The 24,981-nt window shown below is 45.7% G+C and overlaps 1 protein-coding gene, 2 long non-coding RNA genes and 2 other non-coding genes across 10 annotated transcripts; 2 read left to right on the top strand and 3 right to left on the bottom strand.

Moving 5' to 3' along the window:
- Positions 1–1,635: 1,635 nt before the first annotated feature.
- LOC123379040 (translation initiation factor IF-2-like) lies at positions 1,636–10,241 on the bottom strand. Of its 5 annotated transcripts, none has more exons than XM_045033428.1 (5): positions 10,107–10,241; positions 9,635–9,919; positions 9,376–9,567; positions 2,299–2,428; positions 1,636–2,190 (listed from the first exon to the last, which is right to left on the bottom strand). In XM_045033428.1, exons 3-5 carry the CDS (start codon positions 9,498–9,500, stop codon positions 1,774–1,776), a joined length of 672 nt encoding a protein of 223 aa, XP_044889363.1. In that variant the 5' UTR covers positions 9,501–9,567; positions 9,635–9,919; positions 10,107–10,241; the 3' UTR covers positions 1,636–1,773. The 5 variants fall into 5 exon arrangements, 3 of the variants coding, with proteins under 3 accessions (XP_044889363.1, XP_044889364.1, XP_044889365.1); XM_045033429.1 differs by lacking the exon at positions 10,107–10,241 and adding an exon at positions 3,753–3,862 and having other exon boundaries at positions 9,635–9,984; XR_006582982.1 differs by lacking the exon at positions 10,107–10,241 and adding an exon at positions 3,521–3,862 and having other exon boundaries at positions 9,635–9,990.
- Positions 1,676–1,748, bottom strand: TRNAV-CAC. Its single transcript has one exon. It is a non-coding gene; the product is annotated as a tRNA-Val (tRNA).
- On the top strand, positions 4,420–8,545 carry LOC123379041. Its single transcript, XR_006582988.1, has 2 exons — positions 4,420–4,858; positions 5,416–8,545. It is a non-coding gene; the product is annotated as an uncharacterized LOC123379041 (long non-coding RNA).
- TRNAN-GUU lies at positions 8,875–8,948 on the bottom strand. Its single transcript has one exon. It is a non-coding gene; the product is annotated as a tRNA-Asn (tRNA).
- LOC111559052 lies at positions 10,186–23,891 on the top strand. Of its 2 annotated transcripts, none has more exons than XR_006582986.1 (3): positions 10,186–10,325; positions 11,052–11,197; positions 21,881–23,891. It is a non-coding gene; the product is annotated as an uncharacterized LOC111559052 (long non-coding RNA). The 2 variants fall into 2 exon arrangements; XR_006582987.1 differs by having other exon boundaries at positions 11,052–11,211.
- The last annotated feature ends 1,090 nt before the right edge of the window (positions 23,892–24,981 follow it).

Genomic DNA, 24,981 nt, shown 5'->3' with positions numbered 1-24,981 from the left:
CGGAGGGCAGCCGGTGCTGGGGGCACGACAACCTGGACGTGTTCCTACAAGCACAGGGCACGCCTGGCCTGCCCTCTCCAGGAGAGCCGAAGAACCGCCTGCCTGCCTGAAGCTTCTCTACAGCCTGAAGGGAACAGGTGTCTGCTTCCTGAAGGAACAGGAGGGCTCTCCTCCACAGGACAAAGCCCTCCCCTGGCCCTGGAGGAAAGGTCCTGCAGAGGCTGGTTCTGCGCGACACTGCCCAAGGCAAAGGAGCAACCGCGGACCAAACAATCATCTGGAGATGACTGCACAAGTCCTGTCTGTACATGTGGAGCGAGAATGAGAAAGCAAATGTGGGGAAATGTTAACTGGTGCACCTGGGTGAGGGATATAGGATGTGACCATTCTGGCAACTGTTTGGGTATGTTTCAAAGTTTGTTTGTTTGTTTGTTTGTTTGTTTGTTTGAAAGGAGTGACAAAGTCAAGTCCCAGGTTCTCTTTAGAGGAAAACGCTTAAAGTGAGACCTTGGGTTTCTGAGGTGAATGGAAGGGAGCCGCTGGCCTGGCTTCTCATCCCAGCTCTCCTCTCCCAGCCTGGCCATTACAAGGACCCGGACTCCTGACCTCCCGTATTTTAGGGGCTCAGTGCACAGCCACTTCTGCAAGCGTCCCTGGGTGCACACCAGACTTCGGGGGATGAAAAGGCAAATCCTAAGTATGGAGACAGCGCCACAAAGTCTCCTGGATTGGAATCGAACCTGAGCAGTAGCGGTGAAAAATCCAAATCCCATCCCACCGATCCGATCCCGGGGAATCCACCCACACAGGATCCCTGCTTCGGCCCCTGCAGATGAAAACCCTGAAAGTCAAGGTGACATTTCCCAGGCGGACAGAGCACAAGCGGAGGCGATTCCCAGCGGCGCGGGGCTGAATGCAGCCGCACAAGGCTCCCAGCCCTTGCCCTGCTGCTCACCACCTCTTCCAGCCTCAGCGACCCCTTGGGCCCTGACCACAAGGTGACTGGCCTGTGCCACACTCTAGTCCAGCTGGAGCCGTGTGTGTTGCAGAGCCAAGGCCGTGCTCTCTTTCTGAGCCTCGTTTGCTGATGGGTAAGGTGCGGACTCGGCTCTCAGCGGGAGGGGAGGGGCGGAGTCCCTCTACTTGGCGACTTCCGAAGTAGCCCCAGAGCTGTCCCGATGACGGCACGGGGACGGGCTCCTTTGGTGTCCCCATGGGCTCATTAGGTGGAGCCTGAAACTCCTCACCTACGCGTCTTTGGCTCGGGTCCCAGGTGCAGCTGGTTTGTGTTCTTTGCGTTCTGTCAGGCAAATAAATACACCTGTTGCGCAAGTGTGCCGCCCAGGGAAGAACGTGCTGCTTTTCAGAGCCACGGTCGCTGTGAGCCCGTGGGGCAGACGGAGGCGCCAGATGAGCAGGTCAGCGGATGCGTGGAAGTAGAGGTAACCTGAAGTGGGCTTCGTCCTGCGTGCCCTTGTTGGAGTGACTAAGTGGGTGTGGCCCGCTCTCCAAGGTGACTGGGAGCAGACACACAGCGGCCAGGCCTGGTGGTCGAGTGCTGAGAAGGCTTTCAGGTGGCGGTGGGACTCCGGCCCTCGTTCTTTTTGCGGTTTAAAGGACAATAGATGGGGGGGGGGGGGGGGGTTGGGGGGGGGGGGTAGTGGTAAAAGGAAGCTGTTTCCGCCCGGTTTCGAACCGGGGACCTTTCGCGTGTGAGGCGAACGTGATAACCACTACACTACGGAAACGAGGCAGGCGGCCTGGTCTCCGGCTCTAACCCCCAAAAGCGGCATTTCGGCCACAACTATCCGCCCCGCCGACTTCGCTCGAACCGCCCAAGGCCCTGGAAACAGCCGCGCCCCTGCGAGCGAGGAGCCCGCGCCCCCCAAGCAGCCCCGGCAAAGGACCGCCGCGCCGCCCCCGAGGACGGGACCCTAGCGCCCTCAGCAGCCTGGCCTCGGGAATCGCACCGAACGCAGGGCGTCCGCCTCCAGGACGAGGGGCCCCGGGGCAGACGTCCGGTGCGCGCTCTTCCTCCGCCAGCCCGTTGGCTCTGCGCCGCCCCGCGGCCCTCCCGGCAGAGCGGAGTCTCTTTGGTGTCCTCTGGGCGAAGGGGGTCCCTCGGGCTCCTGCCTGCGCTGCTTTAAAGCCACTGACAGGAGGTCCGCGGCCAACACGCTCCAGTGAAATCTAGGTCACGGACCAGAGGGATGAAAAGGAAGAGCCAGAAACCGAGTTGAGTGGCACCGAGCGGAAGAGTGGCAGAGCCACGACTGGGGAGGGAAGGTCTCTTCCTACCTGGCGTTTTGAGTGATTCTTGGGTGGGCTGCCTTGGAGTCTCCCGAATAGGCTGGTGTTGAGACTCGGTGTGACCACAGCCACTTTCAGGGGGGCCTTCAGCACTGGGAACAAAGTGAAGACGAAAAGCCTAGAAAAAGAGGTATTTTTAAAGCGGTTTCCTCTCTCCCTCCCGCATCGGAGTGTGTACGGTATTACTGCGTGATCTTGACTGCACTGTAATTTAGCACAACGACTTTCCTAATATTTGGCAGTTTCTCATACAGTGAAAAACCTGACCTGCCCCGTTACCTAGGAATATTGCTATTCACTCCCCCAGAAAAGTGAATGCCAACATCCAAAGAGGCTTCTACACCAACGTTCGTGCAACATCATTCATATTAGGCAAAACCGGATACAACCCAAATGCCCGTCAACAGAGGTGATACACAAACCCTTGTATATGTTTAGAATGGATTAAGTACTCTGTAGTAAAAACATCCAAACTATGGTTTAGGTGGTAATACGGATAAGCCCCTCGCATAGTTATATGTACCTATCTAGTACTCCTGGGTGATTCCATTTCCAGGAAGTATTAGCAGAGAAGAGTGGTTCCCTCTTTGAAATAATTTGCCAGGAAACTTCCCGGGTTGATGGATATGTTGCATATATTAGTCTGGCTGTTAGTACAAGCATTTACACGTTTATCACATTATTGCACTGTATACTTGGAATACCTTAGCTCCACTTACCCTCCTCATTTTTGAGTTATGGGTATTAATTTTATTTCAAAATACATTTTATCTATTTATTTTTGACAGAGACAGTGACAGTGCGTGAGCAGGGGAGGAGCAGAGAGAGACAGAAACACAGAATCTGAAGCAGGCTCCAGGCTCTGAGCTGTCAGCACAGAGCCCAACGCGGGGCTCAAACTCGTGAACTATGACATCATGACCAGAGCCAAAGTGGGACGCTTGACCAACTGAGCCACCCAGGCGCCCCTCAACATACATTTTAAAAACATAGGCATTATTACCATTGCTCAGAGAGTCCTATTTATTTGACTTAGCCACATATTTTACCTATTCATTGCCCTTCCTTCCTTCCTTCCTTCCTTCCTTCCTTCCTTCCTTCCGCACAGTTCCCCTGTGACCTGTGCAGTTACTTCTGCCTGAAGAGTTACCTTTTGCACTTTGCATTTCTTTTTCATTAGCTTATGTGGAAAGGTCTTCACTTCACTCACCCTTGAAAGATACTGGGTCGGGGACAGCACGCGGTGGCTGGAAATCATACTGCTCTGGCCCTTCATTGAGGTCTTGTTCTTCATGTTTTTGCTGAGATTTCAGCTCCCAATCTTTGGACGAGGTCATAGGAGTGTCCCCTCCTCCCCACACCCCAATCTGGGTGCTGCTGTGATTGTTTTCAGCTGCTCTTGGTTGTTCAGCAGTTTAGGGGTGTGACCTTCTTGTCCTTACCTGGCTTGCAGTGCACCGAACTTCTTGCACATGTGGTTGGAGAGACCATCATGATTTTGCTTTGATTCTCCATGATATAGTTTCTGCCCCACTTTCTGGTCCTCCAACCCCTGAGACGTTAATTACACACGTGTTAGGACTTCATGACATGGCTCATTATCTTTGTTACGCTCTTAATAGTTCTTCCTTTTGGCTCTGTATGCTTCAGTCTGGAGAGTTTCTTTCTACTTACAAATTTCGAGGTTAATACTCTCTCTACCATTGAGTCCAAGCTGCCGTTAAACTGACCTGCTGACTTTTTTAAAATGCCAACTATTACATATATTTAATTTTCATGTGACTTTAAAACTAGATTCTATTTCTCTGATGAAATATTTTATCTTGTCATCTATTTTCTGAACAGCTGAATCATACCACTTTACCTTTTTTTCCCTAACTTTTAAGTAATATATTTTTTCAAGTTTCAATTTATTTATTTTGAGAGAGAGAGAGCGAGACAGAACAAGCTCTCGGGGCAGAGGAAGAGGAAGAGGGAGAGAATCCCAAGCAGGTTCTGCCCCATAGATCTCACCAACCTTAAGATCATGACCTGAGCCTCAGCCAAAATCAAGGCAGATGCTTAACCGATGGAGCTACGCAAGTGCCCCTGATTTTTAAGTAATTTAAAGAAATTTTATTCAAGTGACCTGCACACCCAACGTGGGGCTCAAACTCACAACCCAGAGAGATCAAGAGTCACGTGCTCTACCCACCGAGCCAGCCAGGCTCCCCTAAAACCTACCGCTTTGAGTTCTTATCTGAGAACTCAAGGTCTCAAGAGGCAATTTCTACGGTTTGCCTTCTTTCTCTTGCTTCTCTTCCTTTACAATCCTAGAATATTGTGATTGAATGATGAACCCGTGGTGTGAAGGACAGCCAGGCTGGAGATGTTGTTTCTCTGAAGATCTTTCACCTTCTCCCCCAGCAGGCAGCAGAGGGGCGCATCACCTCTAATCCTTGACGAAGCTGGTTTGCAGCTGGTTCGCCCTCAGGGAAAGCCTCAATCTACAGCTAGTTTGCTCACACTGCTGTGCTGCAGACGTCCGGGGCTCCTACCTGCGACCTTGGTATGTTTCCTTGGGCCCTTCCTCTTCCATGAATCCTGAGCTTCAGTTTTTATCCCCTAAGCACCACGGTAGTGCTGCAAATTCCACTCTCTTTCAGCCACACTCTGCTGGCCTTCCAAGCCCCTTCGATGCACATGGCTTAATTTGCAAATGTATTGTGGGGAACTTCTGTACCAAGCACCCAGCTCACTTAACCCATTCCAGGATCTTGGCTGCTCAAGTCTGAATCCTTGGACAGTTCCATATGTCCTTCCTCTTCCCCCCCCCCACCCCCCCGGCCCCCCAACTTCTCTGTCCAGACCTATGAGATCACTTAACATGTTTTCTCTGACTCTTAGTAGCTTCCCTCTCTCCAGTTGCTCAGTCTCCTGTTCCTGCCAAGAACTGGCAAATGCCCTGAGGGGATAACGCAGAAAATTAGTCTCATTCCATTGAGTTTCTCTTCTCTCTCATCTCTCCCCTTGAGCTGAAGGACTGGTGGGTCCTATCTGCATTGATAGTTCTCCAAATCTTCAAGCAGAATTCCTTCCATTCAAACTTCATTCATTTCTTTTCAGGGCGAATGCTGTTCTGCTACAAATACTCCATCATCACTGAAAGGTGAAATCTACAATTTCCAGATAAATCACATTTTCTTCCTCCTGTTTTTCTTAAAATAAGGTGGGGGGGGGGGTCACTGGTGCATAGCTGAAGTTTTCTTTTAATACCCCCCGGGTAAGTCTGACTGGATATCAAAAGCTCTTGCTAGAAGCACGGGCAAAAGATTGTCTACCTGGAGCTGAACACTCATCACGCCTGTCCAAGGTCCGAGAATTTGATCAAGTTGGATCCAGTTTCCTGCTGCACTGTCCCGTCAGTTAACTCACCATGGAAATTATCAAGTGACCAGTTTTCCAGGTGCTGGTCACTGATACAGAGGCGGAGAGCCCATGGGAACCATTTAACACTCCTCATTTATTCTGGGGAATGCTGAAAGTCAGCAGTGGTGCAGTTAGAAGTGAAAACGGAAGTCTTAGTTACAATGATACTGGCAGTTTTCCCCGAGCGAGCGTCACCGTGTGAGCAGCACGCAGTTCCCCGGTGCTGTACGGAGCATAACCTATCTAGTCCCCATAACAACCCCGAGACAGTGTAGGTTATCAGCACCCCTGCTTGCAGGTGAGGACACTCAGGCACTGAAAGGCTGGTCTGACTTTCCAAGGGGCCCAGCCCTGTGACTGGGAGGGCCAGCACTCAGGGCCAGGCAGTTTGCCTCCAGAGCCCTCGTGTTTGGCCAGCCTGCCAGCGCGCACTGAGAAGCCTTCACCAAGATTTGCCGTCCCCTCCTGGCTCAGCCTCCCTGATGTTGAAAAGAAAGAGAAGGTTAAAAGGAAGGCCTACTTAACACTGGCAACTAATGGACGGAATGAAGAAGAGAAAGAACAAAACGATTTAGTCCTCCCCAGAAACAGACTCCATGGCTCCCGGGATGATGCAATCACATCTCCCAACGGAAGTATTTACTAAATCTTGATTCTTTTTAATGGTCTGAACAAGGAAGTTCCCTAGAGAGGCTCCCCAAAACAAACAAAAACAAAAACAAAAGAAAACAAATCCCGTCAAGTGTGCCTTTTATGTTCAAAGTGTGGAGCAGACAGCTGAGGCCCTCCCACCTACTTAATGCCTCAGGGCAGGAGGGAGTGCGCCTGCAGTGACAAGGGGGACGGAGGAGATCGCATAAAAATGAGACAAAAATCATGCTTCTCAAAGCTCATTAAGGAACACAGCACTTTCATAGTTGGCCACAGCCATGTACCTTTATCACCGATTACCGAAGAGTTTCCATGATTTGATTTACAGCTTCTACTTAGTAAATTTCTTTGTAGACTCAATTGTATATCAGCGTCATAACGGAAACTCCACTAGGAATAGCCACAGGCAGGATGTAACTAGAACGTAAAAGGAGATAGTAGTGTTGTGACAGTCAATGAGAGAGGTAATGAGCCGAGCCCAGGAGCCTCCCTCCACAAGCCTTCCCTTGAGGCATGGGCACAGGCAGCCTTCAGAGGAGCCCAGAGCCACGCTGGGGCTGGGTGATCAGTGCATGAAAACCCTGGCCAACCAGGACGTGGAATGGTTCTTCGTTACCAGCCAAGGGAAAACCCGACAGTCCTCCTCTCCATGATCACAGCTCAGGGGAAGCAGAGACATCAGTACACACACAGGAGCTGCTGGTGCTGGGGACGGACGAGGTGGACTAAAATGAATCTAATGCTGAGCGAGATTTCAGGGCCTTGAAAGAAAAAAGTCTTATGTGTAAGGGGTTCAGGAAGATTGCGGTGTGGGCAAGGTAATGAAGAACGGCACATTGATAGGTTGGGAAATAAACTGGACTGTGATTTGGTACTGCTCCCGTGGAAGGCAAGTTTGCAGGACTTCCCCAAATTAGCAGCATATGAACACTATACTACAGTCATTGCACTTCCAGTTCTGTACGCTGTAGAAATACCTGCACAAGCGGCCAAAAATATGTGTACAGGAATTCGTAATCATAAAACCATAAAACCAACTTAATTTCAAAAGCAATATGGAAGAGGTTAAATACGTATCACACATACTGTGGAAGAAATGCCTCTGTCAAACAAATGCAGAGGACAATGATGATGAGGATCCACTGATCACAACATTATTGATAGAGCAATGCCCAAATCCAGGCACTCCCTGGGGACGGGACACCATGGTTGGCCTCCTACTCCCCATGAAAAAGAACTGAGGCACATCAACACCAAAGGCTGGCGAAGATGGGGGAACAACAGGAGCTCTCACTTACTGCTTGGTGAGAACGCAAAATGGTACAGCCACCGTGGAAGGCAGTCTGGCAATTTCTCACAAAACTAAAAATGTTCTTAATATAGCAGCCAGCGTCCGGGCTCCCTGTTAGCCAGAGAAGTTGAAAAGTTATGCCCACACAGAAACCCGCACACGGATGCCTACGGCAGCTGTACTCACAATTGCCAAAACTTAGAAGCAACCAAGATGTCCCTTACAGGTGGAGGGATAAAGGAACTGTGACACACACACACACACACACACACACACACACACACACACACACAATATGAAGTAGTATTTCAGCACTAAAAGGAAATGAGCTGCCAATCCACCAAAGGACATGGAGGAATCTTAAGTGCGTATTAGTAAGTGAAACAGGCCGATCTGAAAAGGCTACATACTGTGTGATTCCAACTACACGACCTTCTGGAAAAGGCAAAACTATGGAAACAGGAAAAGGATTCGTGGTTGCCAGAAAGGGGGCGCAGAGGATGTTTGGGCTAGTGAAACTACTTTGTGTGATACTTACAACGGTGGACACATTTCCGGATACGTTTGTCCAAACCCACCCTGCAAGAGTGAACCCTAATGTAAACTATGGACTTTGGATAGATTCCTGAGTTGTCACAAAGGCACAAAGGCACTGCAGTGGGGGGTGTTGACAACCAGGCAGGCTATTTGTGTGTGTGTGTGTGGTGGGGAGGGCAGGAAGGGTGTGGGCAATCTCTGTCCCTTCCCCTCAGCTTTGCTGTGAACCTAAAATGCTCTAAAAAATGAACGATTAGCATTTTTTTTTTTTCAAAAAAAATGTCAGCCCCCGGACCAATTTTCCCAAGGCAAGCAGTTTGAACAATGAAGGCAATCATGTTTAGAAATTAAAAAAAAAAAAAAAAAAAGATGGGAGTCACAAAAAGTTTCACTTAGTCATCCAATCTTTCAGGGCGGACTACAGAGTTTTACCACACTAGGTAGAACCCGGGTTCTTCTATCTGTTTGAGAAGTTGGCGTTGTAGAGGTATAAAGCTGATAGGCCAGCAGATACCGTCAGAGAATGAGGTTGGGACGTGGGGGGTGGCTCTGAACGGTTAGGTGCTGTGAGGTGGCTAGGGCCCAGAATCCAGTAATGTGTACTTTATGTGAGGAAATGTGCAGGTGCTAACTAAACAGCAGGAAACACGCGGAACTGAGCCAAAAGTGAACCAGCCCGTCCCTGGGTGGGCTCGAACCACCAACCTTTCGGTTAACAGCCGAACGCGCTAACCGATTGCGCCACAGAGACACAGCGCTCCACCCTTCCCCTGCCTCCTTAGGTAGTAAGTACCTGCTAACCTCGGGGACGTGCCGCACTCTAGACAAGGAAACAAGTTCCAATGCCTCGGAAAACCGGAGAGGAGTTGGCAGAGCGTGTTCATCGCGTGAAAACCGTGAGCGAGAGATTCCGAAGACAAAAGGGCAGTCCAGCGGCCCCACTCTGCCTTGCTCCCCACCCGCCTGAAATGCTAGCTAGCGTCCCCGGGGCCGAGGCGAGTGGGGCCCGAGGGAAGCTGCACGTCCCGGTGGGCTCGCCTGGTGACGCTTCCCCCTTCTCTGCCTTCATCAGACCACCCTTCATCGGCACTCGTCCCCTAACCCGGGACGAATGTGAGGCCTGGAGGAAGTAGCAAGGGCATAATTGGTCAGAAGGAGAGCCCACCATTCGGAGATACCTTCGAGGCTGGTGGGGTGCTTCCACTTCCTTCGGGTTCCTCTGCCCGGCAGGGAGGTTCCACGACGGCAGGGGTCGGGTCGATGGTCGTTCTAATGTCCCCACGCCGAGAACAGGGTCAGACATTCACCAGGACGCTCTCCTGGGACTTGTAAATTACTTGGTCGTCTTTAGGTTTTAGGCCCTTGAGGAACTGAAGCACCCCGACAATGGAAATAGTGAAAAGCTTTTCAAAGCGGAAACTTGTTTTTCAAACTTACCCATCCAGTTGATTGAGCAGCATCCGCAGCGGCAGCAAAACGGGAAAGACGAACCGCGCGCCACCCGCCGGCTCGAGCTTCCGGCGCTCAGCTCGGCTCCGCTGCGTACGTGCTCAGTGCGGTGGGTGGGGGGTCGGCGTGGGCCGGGGACCCACAGCAGGTGGAGGGAAAAGGGAGCCGCAAAGAGGAGGCAGGGAAGCTGCGGAGGCGCGTACTGGGTCAACAAGACCTCCTCGGCGGCCTGGCAGCCGTAAGGGGCCAGATCCCGGAGAGATGAGAATGGGTCTTGTATCGTAGTTGAAGGAGAAGGAAGGAAAAAGAACGGGAAAGAACGAAAAGGGTGTTAGACTTGTAGCTCGGGGGGGGGGGGGGGGGGCAAGGCAGCAAGATATCATGAAGGCCTTTAGGACCGCTTAAAGCACGGCATTTGCAAGCCGGCTCATAGCTCTTTAGTGCTCAACGTGCGTTGTACCTGTAGCAGCCTCGGTTCCAACCCCGCTCAAAGCAGGGTCTCCTGAGGTGGTGGCGAGTGCTAGATTTAAACCTGCGCGAGCTGCCCCATTTGCCTGCGGCACGAGAGCACGGTTTCCCGCGATTCCAGAGCTCTGCGCTGAGAAAAAGGGAACCTCCGCCGTGCATGCTGAAGTCTCGGTCGTCTTGAGATGCTTGACTGCCCTACGTCTGGAAGGAGGTGAGGGAGGTGCCGCCTTGTATTTGGTGTCTTTGCAAAAATGAAACGATGAGGCTTTTCTGGTTGAGAAGTTTCAAGCGCCACTGGGGCCTTTTTAGACGAGCTAAGAAACGAGATGAAATGAGAGTTCGAACTCCAACGGATACTTTAAATAAAACCTAACAAATAAAATAACATCTTCACTTGATAACGTTTTTTTTCGAACAGTGAATGATTGAACATAGAGTTCACAAATGTTAAGGGCACCGCCCAGTGAGTTTTGCTAAATGTAACTGGTATCTAGCCGAAATTACGAAAAACTTACATCAGTCCCGAAAGTTAGACCTGTTTTCCTGTTGTTAAAAAAAAGAATCTGAAAGGTGGAATGAAATGGGGTCACTGCATGAAAGGATTTTAAAATGGAGCCAGGAAGCCATTAAGGAGATGGGCTTTGTGCAGGCACGTCTCCACCGGGTAGAACTGGGAACTTTTGAATTGTGCCAAACACCAAATATTACAAGGACTGAGCCGCAAAACCTGTAACTTGCTACAGTCAGAGACTTTGCTTAGTGATAGCCTTAGCAATCCATTACACTCAGTCCAGATTCGCTTTCTGCCATTAACACCAATCGAAAGTTCTCGTTAAACAACTATTTGGGTTGCTCTTCACATCTGTGTATGCTGAACTGCGATTCTTTGATCCCAAATAAATGGTCTTGCTTAATTATTGCCTTGTGACGATTTTAGGCCGACAGCCTGTTGTCAGAAGCAGGACCTGAGGTGATTTCAGCAAGGCAGGACCGGTGTCTCCTGGAATTGGGTGCGGTCTCTACAGGAGACTAGTGCTCACCGCTCCTAGCTTGTATACACACGGACAGCCTTCTACTCGCACCGTGAGTCCTCTTAGGTACCGACCTCCCTCCTTCCTTTTGGTTGAGGTCGTTGCCTTTCTCTGGGATCAGGCGGGTGAGTGCCCAGAGAGAGAGGAGATGCCCATCATGCCACTGGAGGGAGGGGTTTCACTATTGATGAGTACTCTTTTGTTTCATAGGATGTGTGTGTGTGTGTGTGTGTGTGTGTGTGTGTGTGTGTGTGTGGGCGGGGGGGGGGGGATTGTGATTGCTGGTTGTTTGGTTGTTTTAGGACAAGTGTTGTTTAAATTAAAATTGCAATAGCCATTCTGGGGAACCTCTGTTTTAGTTAAGTCCACCTTAAGGGGCACCCTTAAAAAAGAGGATTCCAAACCTCTTTGAGACAGTGGAATGCGTTCTTTGATTAGTATGCAAAGGACAAAATAAGTCCGAAACAGCTCTAAAAGGATCCTGATAGCATGCAGATAATAATAATAATAATAATAATAACAACAACAATTTTTTAATAAAAGATTGCTCATCCATGCAAATAATAATACATTTTTAATAAAAGACTGGCCATCTGAGCAAGTAACCTTAAGTTAGTCCATCTGCTGGAAACATAATTTGGATCCAGCTGTTCTTTTTTTTTTAATGTTTATGTATTTTTGAGAGCGCGGGGGGGGGGGGGGGGGGGCGGAGGGGCAGAGAGAGAGGGAGACACAGCATCTGAAGCAGGCTCCAGGCTCTGAGCTGTCCCCTTAAGAGCCCAACATGGGGCTTGAACTCACAAACCATGAGATCATGACCAGAGCCAAAATCAGAGGCTTAGCTGACTGAGCCACCCAGGCACCCCTGGGTCCAGCTATTCTTTTGGGTTTCCTACCTGAGACATGGCTAAAGTTTAAAAAAAAAAAAAAGAAAGAAAGAAGGAAAGAAAGCTGTAAGAGCTGTGTGTGTGTGTGTGTGTGTGTGTGTGTGTGTGTATGCATGTTATAGATATGGTATTTTACTGTCTTGGGATGATATTGCCAAAATTAATTTGTAAAAGAATTCTACTTAATTGGCTTGAGGAATGTCAAGTACTTATATCTATTAAGTATTCCTAAAGTTCTCAGAAATAGACTAAAAAGTAACCCAAGTTCATATAGTCTAGGATAATCTTTGATAAATAAAAACGAATTCAAGTTTGTTGGTTTAATAAAAACAAGAATATCTTTAGAGTTATCAACATTAAATAGAATGCAGATAAACTGCCTTTTCTACCTGAGTTTACTAATCAAATAAGCTCATGTTATCTCTATGTTACAAAATTCATCAACAAAAGAAATAACTTAAAATGATGATTAGCTGTTTAATGTCTTATCCAAGTATAATTGTTAAAAACAAGTAATTTAGGGGTGCCTAGGTGGCTCAGTCGGTTAACGTTTGGACTCTTGGTTCCAGTTCAGTCAGGCTGTGTACTGACAGCCTGATAGCATGGAGACTGCTTTGGATTCTTTCCCTCTCTCTCTGAACTTCCCCTGCTCTCGCCGCCCCCCCCCCCCGCCGCCCTGCAAAAGAAATAAATAAAAACTTAAAAATTTTTAAATAAACGTTTTAGTTTAAATAAATAGAAGATCAAAGTTTATACTAAGATAAACTAAATAATGGACACTCGTTGAATATCTAAATTATTTCCAAAATAGTTAAATATTAAATGCTAAGCTTAGTTTATCTACTTTTGGCATTTCCATTTTTACCAAAAAATTATTATGAGAAAGAGTATGTCTCTAAAAATTTTGAAATGTATTTATAAGCTTGCTAATATACAACAGGATGCTAATTTATGATAGACAGTTCACCATTGCCTGCTTCCTAATAGTCACTGAAAAGCAAAAATTACAAATGGTTAAAGAGGGGGCGCCTGGGTGGCTCAGTTGGTTGAGCATCCCACTTTGACTCAGGTCATGATCTCACAGTTGGTGAGTTTGAGCCCCGCCTTGGGCTCTGTGCTGACAGCTCAGAGCCTGGAATCTGCTTTGAATTCTGTGCCTCCCTCTGTCTCTGCCCCTCCCCAGCTCCCTCTCCCTCCCTCCCTCTCCCTCCCTCCCTCTCCCTCCCTCCCTCTCTCTCTCTCTCTCTCTCTCTCTCTCTCTTTCTCTCTCTCTCTCAAAAATAAATAAATATTAAAAAATTAAAAAAACAAATGATTAAAAATTAGATTGGAAAGGGAGTTAAAATACAAATGAACCAATGAGAAAACTTAGAATACTAAGCATATGTTAACTCTGCATAAACTGCATGCGTGGATGCTGAGAGAATGCAGACAAGCCAGCAGGTGTGCCTTCGGAAGAGAAGAATCAGTGAACTTCCATAAGATCTTTCTCCTACTGTGGAAGGATTTATTGTAACTTCGGGTTTTTCAACCTGTGGTCACAGACCATCAATGAATTATGACGAACACTTATTTAAGTAGAAAATACAAATGTTATCCATATCTGTTTATACAGATGAATGGACGATACATATTTTATTATAGATGTATTTATTATCTATATATAAATTAAAAATAAAATTTTCATTAAAAAAGTAAAAATTAGAGTACCTACATGGCATATACTGAAAATAGGCAATACTTGTCCATTTATTAAACTTATACTTGTGTTAGTTATATGGTTTTATGTGTGTAAGTATGTGCTGAGACACACTACACAGTATATTTCTTGCTGTGAAATGATCCAACATGTTTGAGAGCCACTGCTTATATACCACAGTAAATTGAGCAACAAAGGGTCTGTGTGGCCAGCTGAAATGCCAGTACAAGAACAATCATCCTTTCTGTCCTCTGCACACACCGCGGTGACTCCTCAAGGCCAGGCTGCAATCACTCTTTGATGGGCTCATCCTTTGTTGCCTTGTCTTTTAAGATTCATAGCCAGGTGGCAAGCTTTGTTGAAAAAACTTCCCCATGTTTTTTTGTTTTTTTAATGTTTATTTATTCTTGAGACAGAGACGGAGGGTGAACAGGGGAGGGGCAGAGAGAGAGGGAGACACAGAATCCGAAACAGGCTCCAGGCTCTGAGCTGTCAGCACAAGAGCCCCATGCGGGGCTGGAAGCCACGAACTGTGAGATCATGACCTGAGCCGAGGTCAGATGCCCAACCGACTGAGCCACCCAGGTGCCCCAAAAACTTCCCCATGTTTTACAACTACTTGCAAGGCTGGGATTCTGGTGATGGCTTCTTTGATATTTATACCATCTGCCCTCAGTTTAGAACTTGTCCCATCTTTTAAATCTTTAGTCTGCCTACTCAACCTAGAGCAACCCTCTTCAGCAATATGGAATCCTGTTGGCCCTGCCTGTTCTGTCATTCCCAGTCTAGCAGAACAATGTCAGGAAGAACATATAAAATTAACGGATCTAGGAGTGCCTGGGTGGCTCAGTCAGTTAAGTGGTTGACCTCGGCTCAGGTCATGATGTTATGGTTGTGAGTTTGAGCCCCGTGTCGGGCTCCGTGCTGACAGCTTGGAGCCTGGAGCCTGCTTCAGATTCTGTGTCTCCCTCTGTCTCTGCCTCTCCCCTGCTCGTGCTCTGTCTCTCAAAAATAAATACATGTTAAAAAAAATTTTTTTTAATTAATGGATCTCATATTGTAATTTACTTATATCAAACCAAATATTAATATTTTTTCCTCTGTTAAAACGACAAAGTTTTCCTGTACTATCGTTCTGCACCTGAGAGGAGGTTAAAAAAGGAAAGCAAAGATTTTGTGTTTTATCAAAATAATTTTCAGTGCTTTATCAGGTCTCTTATGGGGTTTGCTCAGCTATGTAATGTCCTGGTATTTGCCTTTAAAATCGTTTATTGTCGTTGTGGTCCAATACATAATTAACTATTGATTCATGTTCTGTGATCCTATACAGTCCGGTGTCTTAAGACTTTTTGATATTTTTGACAAACTTGCATCCACCTTGGCCATTATTAAGGTTCCTGGACATTCAAAATTAGACTCAGGAGGGGGTGCCTAGGTGGCTCAGTTGGTTAAGCATCGGACTCTTGATTTCAGCTCAAGTCAGGATCTCAGGGTCCAGTGAGATTGAGCCCCATCCCCTGGTGTCTGGTTCCACAGAGCCTGCTTGGGACTCTCTCTCTCCTTCTCTCTCTGCCTCTCCCCGACTCACGCTCACTCTCCCTTACAGACATAACATACATACATACGTACATACATGCGTACATACATACATACATACATACATACATACATATGTACAAATTAGATTCAGGAGGAGCTAAAGACAAATTTTTGGCTGGTAGAGCACCAAGGACCATTGCCTTAAAATCTATCAAAACCAAGGCCCTCATAGGTAACATAAATGATCTCCCGAAAGGAAATCTAAAACTCCTTTTTAAGGATGTTCAATCCAGGGTATCCCACAAAGAAAAAACCTTAGAGCTCTCAGTGGTTGTCGTTTCAGTCCACTGACTGATTTATGGTATGGCCCAAATAGGAATCCTGTCTGGTCACAGTCCACGGAAAGATCCCTGATGGAAATGACTCCTCAGGGGCACCTGGGTGGCTTAGTCGGGCTCAGCTGACTCTTGATTTAGACTCAGGTCATGACCTCACAGTTCCTGAGTTTGAACCCTGAATCGAGTTCCCTGCTGACAATTCGGATCCTGCTTGAGGGATTCTCTCTCTCTCAAAATAAATAAATAAACATAAGGGGGCGGGGGGAGGGGGTGGGGAAGAAGTGACTCATCAGCTGACCCACCGGGCAGTTGGTAAACTTACAAATCTCATGAAGCAATATGGGAGGGGAAATATTTTTAGGGCCCCCAAGAGGCACAATTGACTGGTACTGTGTTGTTGTTTTTTTAAACCAATAACTTGTTATTTTCTTTATAACACTTTTTGTAATCATCTGGTTAGGGAAGCTCCCTTATGTATTTTTCTATGAAGTAATATGACAGCATTTGTAACCTGTGTCCTTATACTCCTTCTCGTGGACCTCTTTGCATGAAATAAAGAATTCCACAAATGGGCTTATATTTGGCATTTTAACTTAACATCCTTCAGATTCTTTGGGGAATTAATCATGAAGGAGTGTTGGATTGAGGTATTTGGGCTGGTATTTGTCCTAATAAGTATCCTAATGCTTTTCGCTATATTACACACAGTAAGACTCCTTCGTTGCTGGTAAAACCCTATAATATGGAAGAACTCGCTGATTTCGTAGGTTATTTGCCATATGGACTGAATGTCTTACTTCTTGCCTGAAACTCATATACTAGGTCAAAATATCTAATTGTCTTTATCTAAGTTCTTTTTACAGGGGCCTCTGCTGTTACGAATAAATTTTAGCCCCTGGGTTAACATATTTTTTCTCGTGACCCTCATTGCTGATGGTCAAGTCTTACCATATCTCTTTGCCCTTTGCTTGGAAAAAAACATCTGATTCTACAAACCTGACTATTGATTTGTGCCAGAACAAACCATACTCCTGAGGTACCTGAATTAATAGCTTGGCCTCTATCCCTAGAGGGATGGAAAAATATTGCTGATAAAGATGTAGTATTCTCTGGTGGAGTCCTTGAAAATACTCAATAACTTTCTTTTCTTTGGCTAATTAACTTTCTTGCCCCCGACTGCCCCCCCCCCCTCCTCTAAAAACCTTCCATTTGGTACAACTCCTTGGGACATCTCTCTTCTGGCCACATGGGACGCTGCCTGATTCATGAATGGCTTAATAAAGCCCATTAAATCTTCAAATCTACTTGGTTGAATTTTGTTTTTTAACACAGTTAATCCTCACCCTACCTTCACTGAAGCAATCACCATTCTGATTTCTATCTCCATAGATTAATTTTGCCTCCTTTTGAAATTCCCGTAAATGAATATACTTTTTGTGTTTGGCTTTTTTTCCCACGCAACATAATATTTTTGAGACGTATCCACTTTGTTGTGTGTATCAGTAGATCATTTTGGTATTATCGGTGAGTGTTATTCCAATGTGTTGATCACTATAGTTGATGGACAATTGGGCTATTTTCAGTTTTGCATAATGTGAATAAGGCTGCCATGAATATTCTTGCAGGAATCTTTTTGTGCACTTGTACGTTCATTTTGTGTGTGTATAAACCTAGGAATAGAATTGCTAGGCCATAAGGTATTTGTATATTTAACTTTATTAGAATCTATCCGTTTTCGGGGCGCCTGGGTGACTCAGTTGGTTGGGCCTCTGACTTGGACTCAGGTCATGATCTCACGGGTTCCTAGGTTCGAGCCCTGTGTCGGGCTCTGTGCTGACAGCTGGAGCCTGCTTGCAGCTCTGGGTCTCCCGCTCTGTCCCTCCCCCTCTCGTGCTCTGTCTCTCTGTTTCTCAAAAATAAATAACCGTTAAAAAAAAAAAACAAAAAAAAACAACGAAGAAGAAGCAGCTATCAGTTTTCCAGAATGGTTGTACTACTTTACTCTTTCACCAGCAACAAGAGATAAAGTTGCTACACATTTTTGTCAGCATGAGTGTTCTTTGTCTCTTAAATTTTAGCCATTCTGAGAGGTATGTAATGGTATATCACAGTATTTTAAATTTGTGTTTCTAATGAGTAATGGTTTTGAGAATTCTTTCTTACGCCTTTTGGTCATAAAGAAATCTTTTGTGAAGAGATTTCAAGTGTTTTATCTACTTTTAATTGGCTTGACTTTTTTTTTCTTTACTTTTTACATAAACTTGTTATGTTAGACTAGATTTAGATTTATAAAAAGTTGAGATTATAGTATAGAAAGTTCCCATATACCTTGCATTCAGTTTCCCCTATAATTATCATCTTACATTAGAATGGTTCATTTGTCATAATTGAATGAATACACTATTGGGTTTTTTTTAATGTTTATTTATTTTTGAGAAAGACAGAGACAGAATGCAAGTGGGTTAGGGGCAGAGAGAGAGGGAGACACAGAATCTGAAGCAGGCTCCAGGCTCTGAGCTGTCAGCACCAGAGCGTGATGCGGGGCTCGAACTCACGAGCTGTGAGATCATGACCTGAGCTGAAGTCGGACGCTCAACCGACTGAGCCACCTAGGCCAGGGGCCCCAATATTAGTGTTAACTAAAGTTCGTGTTTTATTCAGATTTCCTTGGTTTTTACATAATGACCTTTTCCCTTTGTTTTGTTTGTTTGTTTTTTTACAAAACATTTTTAAAATGTTTATTCATTTGGTGAGAGAGTGAGAGAATGCATGCACAGGAGCAGGGGCGGGGCAGAGAGAGGGAGAGAGAGAATCCCAAACAGGCTCCCCAGCAGCATGGGGCTCCATCCCACGAACTGTGAGATCAGGACCTGAGCCGAAATCAAGAGTCAGACCCTTAACCGACTGAGCCACCCAGGTCCCCCTTAATTTATTTTCCAATGAGAATCAACTGTTTTCCCAGTGTAAGACCAATTTTGTCATGACATATTTTTAAGAATATATCTTGATTCAGGGGCCCCCATAATGACGTATTCCTGTTCCAGGATTCCACCCAGAATATCCCAGTGCCTTCAGTTTATGTCTCCTCATGCTCCTCTTGACTAGCAATTTCTCAGACTTCTCTTGTTACTGATGACCTTGAAAATCCTTAGGAGTACAGGTCACATACTTTGTAGAATGTCTCTCAACTGGGATTTGTCTGATGTTTTTCTCATGATCAAACTGGGGTTAGGGGTTTGGGGAGGTAAAGTACCATTCTTATCACTTTGTATAATGGGTATTGTTAAAAAGAAAACCACAGGCCCAAAATGGCATCGTTGAGGTTAAGGCCCCAAGTCAGTAAACCAAAACTGAATACCTAACCTACCTACCGTTTTAACTCCCCAGAAACATAACCTTTAACCAGTCAGCATGGAATTTCTTGGTCAATACTGGGAACTTTACTGATAGACCCCTTCCTCTCACCTTAGGAGGGCAACCTTGCCTAAATAATACATTCCTTGCTCATAAGTTCCTTCTTTCCTTCCTCCCTCCTTTCTTCCCTCTTCCTTCCTCCCTCCCTCCCTCCCTCCCTTCCTTCCTTCCTTCCTTCCTTCCTTCCTTCCTTTCTTTCATTCTCTCTGCCTTCTCTTTGCCTTTAAAAATCTCCTTTGGTTTACTCCAGCAGAGCTCCCCTCTGATTGCTGGTTGGGATGCTTCGTGATTCATGAATCACTTAAAAAGACTAATTCAACCTTCAAATTTACTCGGTTGAGGTTTGTTTCTTAATAGTATGTACTGTTACCATGACTTACCACTGTTGATGTTAATCTTGATTCGTTGGCTGAGGAAGTGTTTATTAGGCTTCTCCACTGTAAAATCACTGTTTTTGCCCATGAGATGAAGGAAGTCACTGCGAGTAGCCCACACTTTTAAGGAGGGTGGAGTATCTCCATTAATTTGGGATACTTCTGCATGGGACATTTGTCTGTTTTCCCTATTCATTTATTTATTTACTTATATCAGTATGGACATGTCAATATTTATGTTATATTTTGGGGTTATAATCCAATACTATTTTATTCATTTTGTTGCCCAGATTGTTTCAGTTTCAGCCACTGTGAGCATTTTCAGTTGATTTCTGTTTTCCTTTGGCATACCCCCATCATTGTGGAGTTTGTTTTTTTCTCTAGTACTTTCTTATTTTATGGTATTGCAAAACGCTCTAGGGTCTCCCTGTGTATTTCCTGCCCCAGTGCCAAAATCAGCCATTTCTCCAAAGAGCCCTGATTCCTTTTCTAAAAAAAATTTAAATTTTTATTTTTTTAAAGTGATCTCTGTGCTCCCTGTGGGGCTCAAACCCATGACCCTCAGATCAAGAGTCATATGGTCTTCGGACTAAGCCAACCTGGCACCCTGAGCCTTGATTCCTTTGATTGATGACTTGACTTTTTACTGTTGGCTTCTAAGCATTTTTTATATTCAGAATTTGAGTCACTTGTTAGATACATGTATTTCAAAAAGCTTCTCCCAGTATGGCTTTCCTTTTCACTTTTTATAGTTTTTTTATGAGCATAAGTTTTTTTCATGAAATCTAATTTGTCTATAGTTTTTCTTTTATGGTTAAGCCAATTTTGTTCTCTGAGAAATCTCTCCTATCCCAGGATTGTTAATATATTATGTTATGTTATGTTATATTATATTATATTATATTATATTATATTATATCATTCATATCATATCATATATCAACTATATTATATTATACTTACTCTACTATGCTATATTTAATATACTGTACTATACTATAATCCTAGGAGCTTTAGTTATTGAAATTTGACTTTTAAACTTAGGAGTCTTCTCAGATTCATCTCCTGAACATAGTAGGCCAGGGAATACTAAACACTAGGGAATCATGGTGTACCCAATCAACAATATGACCTCCCAGAAACCTGCTCCCAGAGACCTGTTTTTTATTTTTGAGAGAGAGACACACAGCGCAAGCGGGGGAAGAGCAGAGAGAGGGTGACACGGAATCTGAAGCAGGCTCCAGGCTCTGAGCTGTCAGCACAGAGCCCACAAACCATGGGCTCGAACCCACAAACCATGAGATCATGACGTGAGCTGGTCAGACGCTTAACCTACTGAGCCACCCAGGCGCCCCTCCACATTTTTTATTTATAAACATTGAGAATATTTTTTGCTCTGCTCAGGTGCTTTCCTCCCTTGTCCTTATCTCCTCCCTGCAACCCCTGGGCGCAAGAAGTAGCAGAAGCATTGGTATATAGAAAACTGTGGCTTTCCTTCTTAACTGGAATCAGGAAGCTTCAACTCTGCCAATACCACCACCTTTCACACCTACTCAACTAGTGACTACAATCCAGAATGTGACTGTCAACCAAAAGTGTCTCTAAACACTCGTGGTTCCATAACCCTATTGACATACTTACCATCAGCAACGGCGGTGAGAAGGTTGTCTCTCCTCACTTCTGCCAGCTCTCTCGAGTGCATCTAATTTCTATCCTGAACCCAACCTGCAAGGGAATCTGAGAAATACAATTTTTTCAGTTTTTCAACCTCTTCAGCTAGGAGGATGGAATAGATTTTAAGTGAACCAATCTACATTTAAAATTATTTTAAATCCCACCCACACCCTCCACACTAAGTGTGAAGCCTGCTTGGGATACACTGTCTCTCTCTCTCTGTCTGACCCTTCCTTGTTCACGCTGTCTCTCAAAAAAAAAAAAAAAAAAGATAGATAGATGGATAAATAAATAAATATTTTAAATTAAAAAATTAAATTAAAAAGCAAAACAGAAACCACACACTGAGGTGGTGGAAGTAATACTATGACAGGAATCCCCGATACAACACCAATTACTGCGGATTATAATGGATCCAAGTTTCTCAGATTGGATAAAAAAAATAACTTCCAGATATAGCAGTATATTAGAAAAGGGTTAAATATTAAGAGTATGAAAAATCTATGCCAGGCTAATTGTAAACAAAAGGATAAAAGAGTGAAACATGAATATCAGACAAGGGTAAAAAGCAAAGAAAGTTTTAAATTAGATAGAGGGGTAATATCCTGGCATCTGTAAGTACCCGTAATTTACTCTTTTTTTTTTTCCCCTTGAACCAACCTTTCCGGGTGGCCAGATCAGAACATGTGATGAAGGGAGCAAATCTAGGAGGATTTTTCTTTTTTTTTTTTTTTTTTTTTTTTGCTTCAATAGAGGTCTGTGTCAGGCAGAAAAATGTAAAAGCAAGATTCAATCCTTGGCCTTTTCCAGGGACTCAAAAGAGACATAGAGGGAGAGAACCTCAGTTATCGCCCAGATCTTCTGGAGTAAGTTAGACACACCAGTCCAGCCTCCTGAACCGTCACTGGGTCCTGACCACCTATTTGGGGGAGAGAACTGGTATTCATCTCAAAGTTTGGAAGAAAGGGTCTGGGAGGCACCAAGCAATGGGTGGGCAAAGAGAATGTGTCAGCAAGTGAAAATCAACTTTCCATGGGTCCACGGCAGGCAGATATGGACCAGAGACCAGAAACAACATGAATCTCTGATGTTTTTCTACAGAGTTCTGTTATCAACTTGTAAAGAGCCGACTTCAGAATTAGACTTTTCCAAATCCTATATTTGGATTTGGCCATGAAGCCGAAACTTCACAGCATTGCCGGACATTAAATCTCCTATGCAAGCCTTTGCTCTGGGTGTCTTTTTTGTTTTTTGACAATGTTGTCCACAGTGAGTACTGCGAAAATCTAGTTTACCATTGCTTTTTCCAAGTCCTTCCGGTGACTCCTTCTGATTTGACCTAGTACAGCACATCTTGGGGGAGCATTGGTGGTTCAGTGGTGGAGGCCTGGGTTCAATTCCCAGCCAGTGCAGTGTGTTCAGCAGTTTTACTTTGAACTGTCTGTCTGTTGCTCAGGCAAGTTAGGTCCCTCTGGGGTTCTGACCTTCAGGGAACAGCTGCCCCATTAGGGGAGGAAAGTGGGTTATTTCCGGGGCAGAAGACATTGAGGAATTTGTGTGAACAGGGACTTTGGAGAAGGTATGTCCTTCACGTGCGGGTGTGTCTGACGGGTCTGTCTCTGACGTTTTTGCATCTATGGGTCTAGAGCCAGTGTTCCTTTTATTCTTCCTTCTGGTGGTCCCTGGAATCCATAGAGTCATCTGGTCACTGATACACATGCTGGACTTGGGCAGACCATTGGGCCACGTCTCACTATGGAGTGGGGATCAAGAAATGAAATTCCCAAATTGAGACAAGCCGCAGGGAGGGCTAGGCAGACACCCCAGTGGAGAGGAAGAAATGAGGGGCCCCAGGAAGGAGGAGACTTGTGGGGAAGAATCCACAGGGTGATGAGGGGAACTGGGTAGAGGTAGGCTTCAGTCTTTGATGGTCTTGGTAGAATGAAGGATGAGTCCCCGAGTGTAGAGCAGCATGTACAATAAAGTCATTTTCACTACTATTGTTTTATAGTCTGTCCGGGAAAAATCTATTTAGTGCATGGTTTTTATGCTTATTGGTAAGCAGCACGGTGGGGGAGGGGGGCGGGCGGGAAGCCATGACAATCATCAGCTCTGGAGGTTTGGAGGAGGAGACTCTGGGAAAAGAAAACCCAGGGATCATCAGGTTTGCCTACCCCTGTTTTCATCTACTATTTTCCTCAACAAACCTCACGTAGGGTCCCAGATCTCAAACTGCCCCTGCCACATTGGCAAATTGAATATGTGCCACTGATCATTTCTTTCTTGAAGGGATAAGAAATGGTAGAGCCGGTGCTATGGGAGTGAGATGCAAGAACAGAACTTAAATGCTTTTCTCCATCATGTCTCACTGCTACCTACCTCTGAACGTCAGCCTTCCACACACACCAGTTCAAAAACGCCTTCAGTCTCTATGGAGGGTTAGAAGTCTTTTATAATTCCTGTAAGGCATGTTTCTTCCTTCCTTCTATAATTCCACCAGGGTTGATTTTTGAGGAGCTGGTCAGCAAGCCCGGACCAGTTCAACATCCTGGATCATTTGTCTGGTTTCGGTATCGTTAGAGTAGGCAGGTAGTTAAGTTCTAACAGGACACCTGGAGGTCAGCAAAGAGGAAGTGCTGGCCAGCTATCAGGGAGGTCAGAGGCCTGTCCTGGCAGCGGCAGTCCACAAGAAGCTGGGTCAAACCAGATAGGCCCAAGATGGTGGGAGCCAGGATGGGAAAATTGAGGGGAAAAATAAAAAAAAAAAGGAAACCCTGCTTCTGGACCAAACAGTAAATATTCCGCCCCCCTAGTCAATAACTGTCAATGAAAGAGAGAAACCCAACCCCCAGGGTGTGGCAGTTCACCTGGCTCTGGCTCTCACTCCCCTCCCGCTGTCACTCTCCCTCTGTCACTAGCACTCTCACTGGGGCTCTTACTCTTGAGCTCAAGTTCGGCTGCTCTCATATCTCCAGGAGTGTACTTTTTGCTTCTGTTACTCATCTGTTGTGCTACATGTCTGTTCTTGATTCCTTCTCCTGGCAAGACCAAGAACCTTTGGCAACTCCTTCAGGTTCTGGCTGGAGTGAGGAGGCCCCAGGACCCCGGGTCTCCCCAGTTCACCCGGCAATAGTATATTAAAAAAAAAACAAACAAACAAACAAAACCAAAACAGGCCCAAAATGGCATCACTTGGGTTAAGGCCCCAAGTCAGTAAGACAGGACTTACCACCTAACCTGACTGCAGTTTCAACCTCCCAGAAATGTAACCTTCAACATTGTAACCGGCAACATGGAATTTCCTGGTCAATACTAGGAACTTTACTGGTACACTCCTCCCTCTTCCCCTTAGGAGGGCAGCCTTGCCTAAATCATGCATTTCTCGCTAATAAGTTCCTTTCTTCTTTGATTTTTATGCCCTTTCTGCCTTTAAAAACCTTTCTGCCTGTTTAACCTCCCGCGGAGTTCCCCTGTGCTTGCTAGATGGGCTGCTGCCTGATTCATGAATCATTTAATGAAGCCAATTAGATCTTCAAATTTACTAGGTTGAATTGGGTATTTTTAAGAGATTTGGTGCAGCATGGGGATCCAAAGTGTACTTCTGATGGCATTCAGGGACAATGAGAAACAGGCATGGTGCCTTGTGAGCTCACTGCCTTTCTCGCCACTTCTGAGGACTACTGGTAAGTCTGTCTTGGCTTGAGCTCCGCTTCTGTGTGTGTGTTCGAGCTACTGATCTAACTGGTTTCCCAGTCTAGGGGTCGTGGGGTAGTGTAGACTGACGGGAGGTTCCGACAGAGCGGCAGTCCTTAGCCCTTCGTTCAGTCCACAAGTACACGTTGGAGTCCTGTCTCCTTTTCCAGTCCACAGTCTCCATTTACTGGAGTCTACTGGTTTAGTCCATGCTGGGA

Source organism: Felis catus, chromosome C1 (assembly GCF_018350175.1).
Source record: "Felis catus isolate Fca126 chromosome C1, F.catus_Fca126_mat1.0, whole genome shotgun sequence".
In the NCBI taxonomy this organism is placed as follows: Eukaryota; Metazoa; Chordata; class Mammalia; order Carnivora; family Felidae; genus Felis; species Felis catus.
The sequence above is the reverse complement of the archived record's forward strand: the minus strand, read 5'-3'. Positions and strand labels throughout refer to the sequence as shown.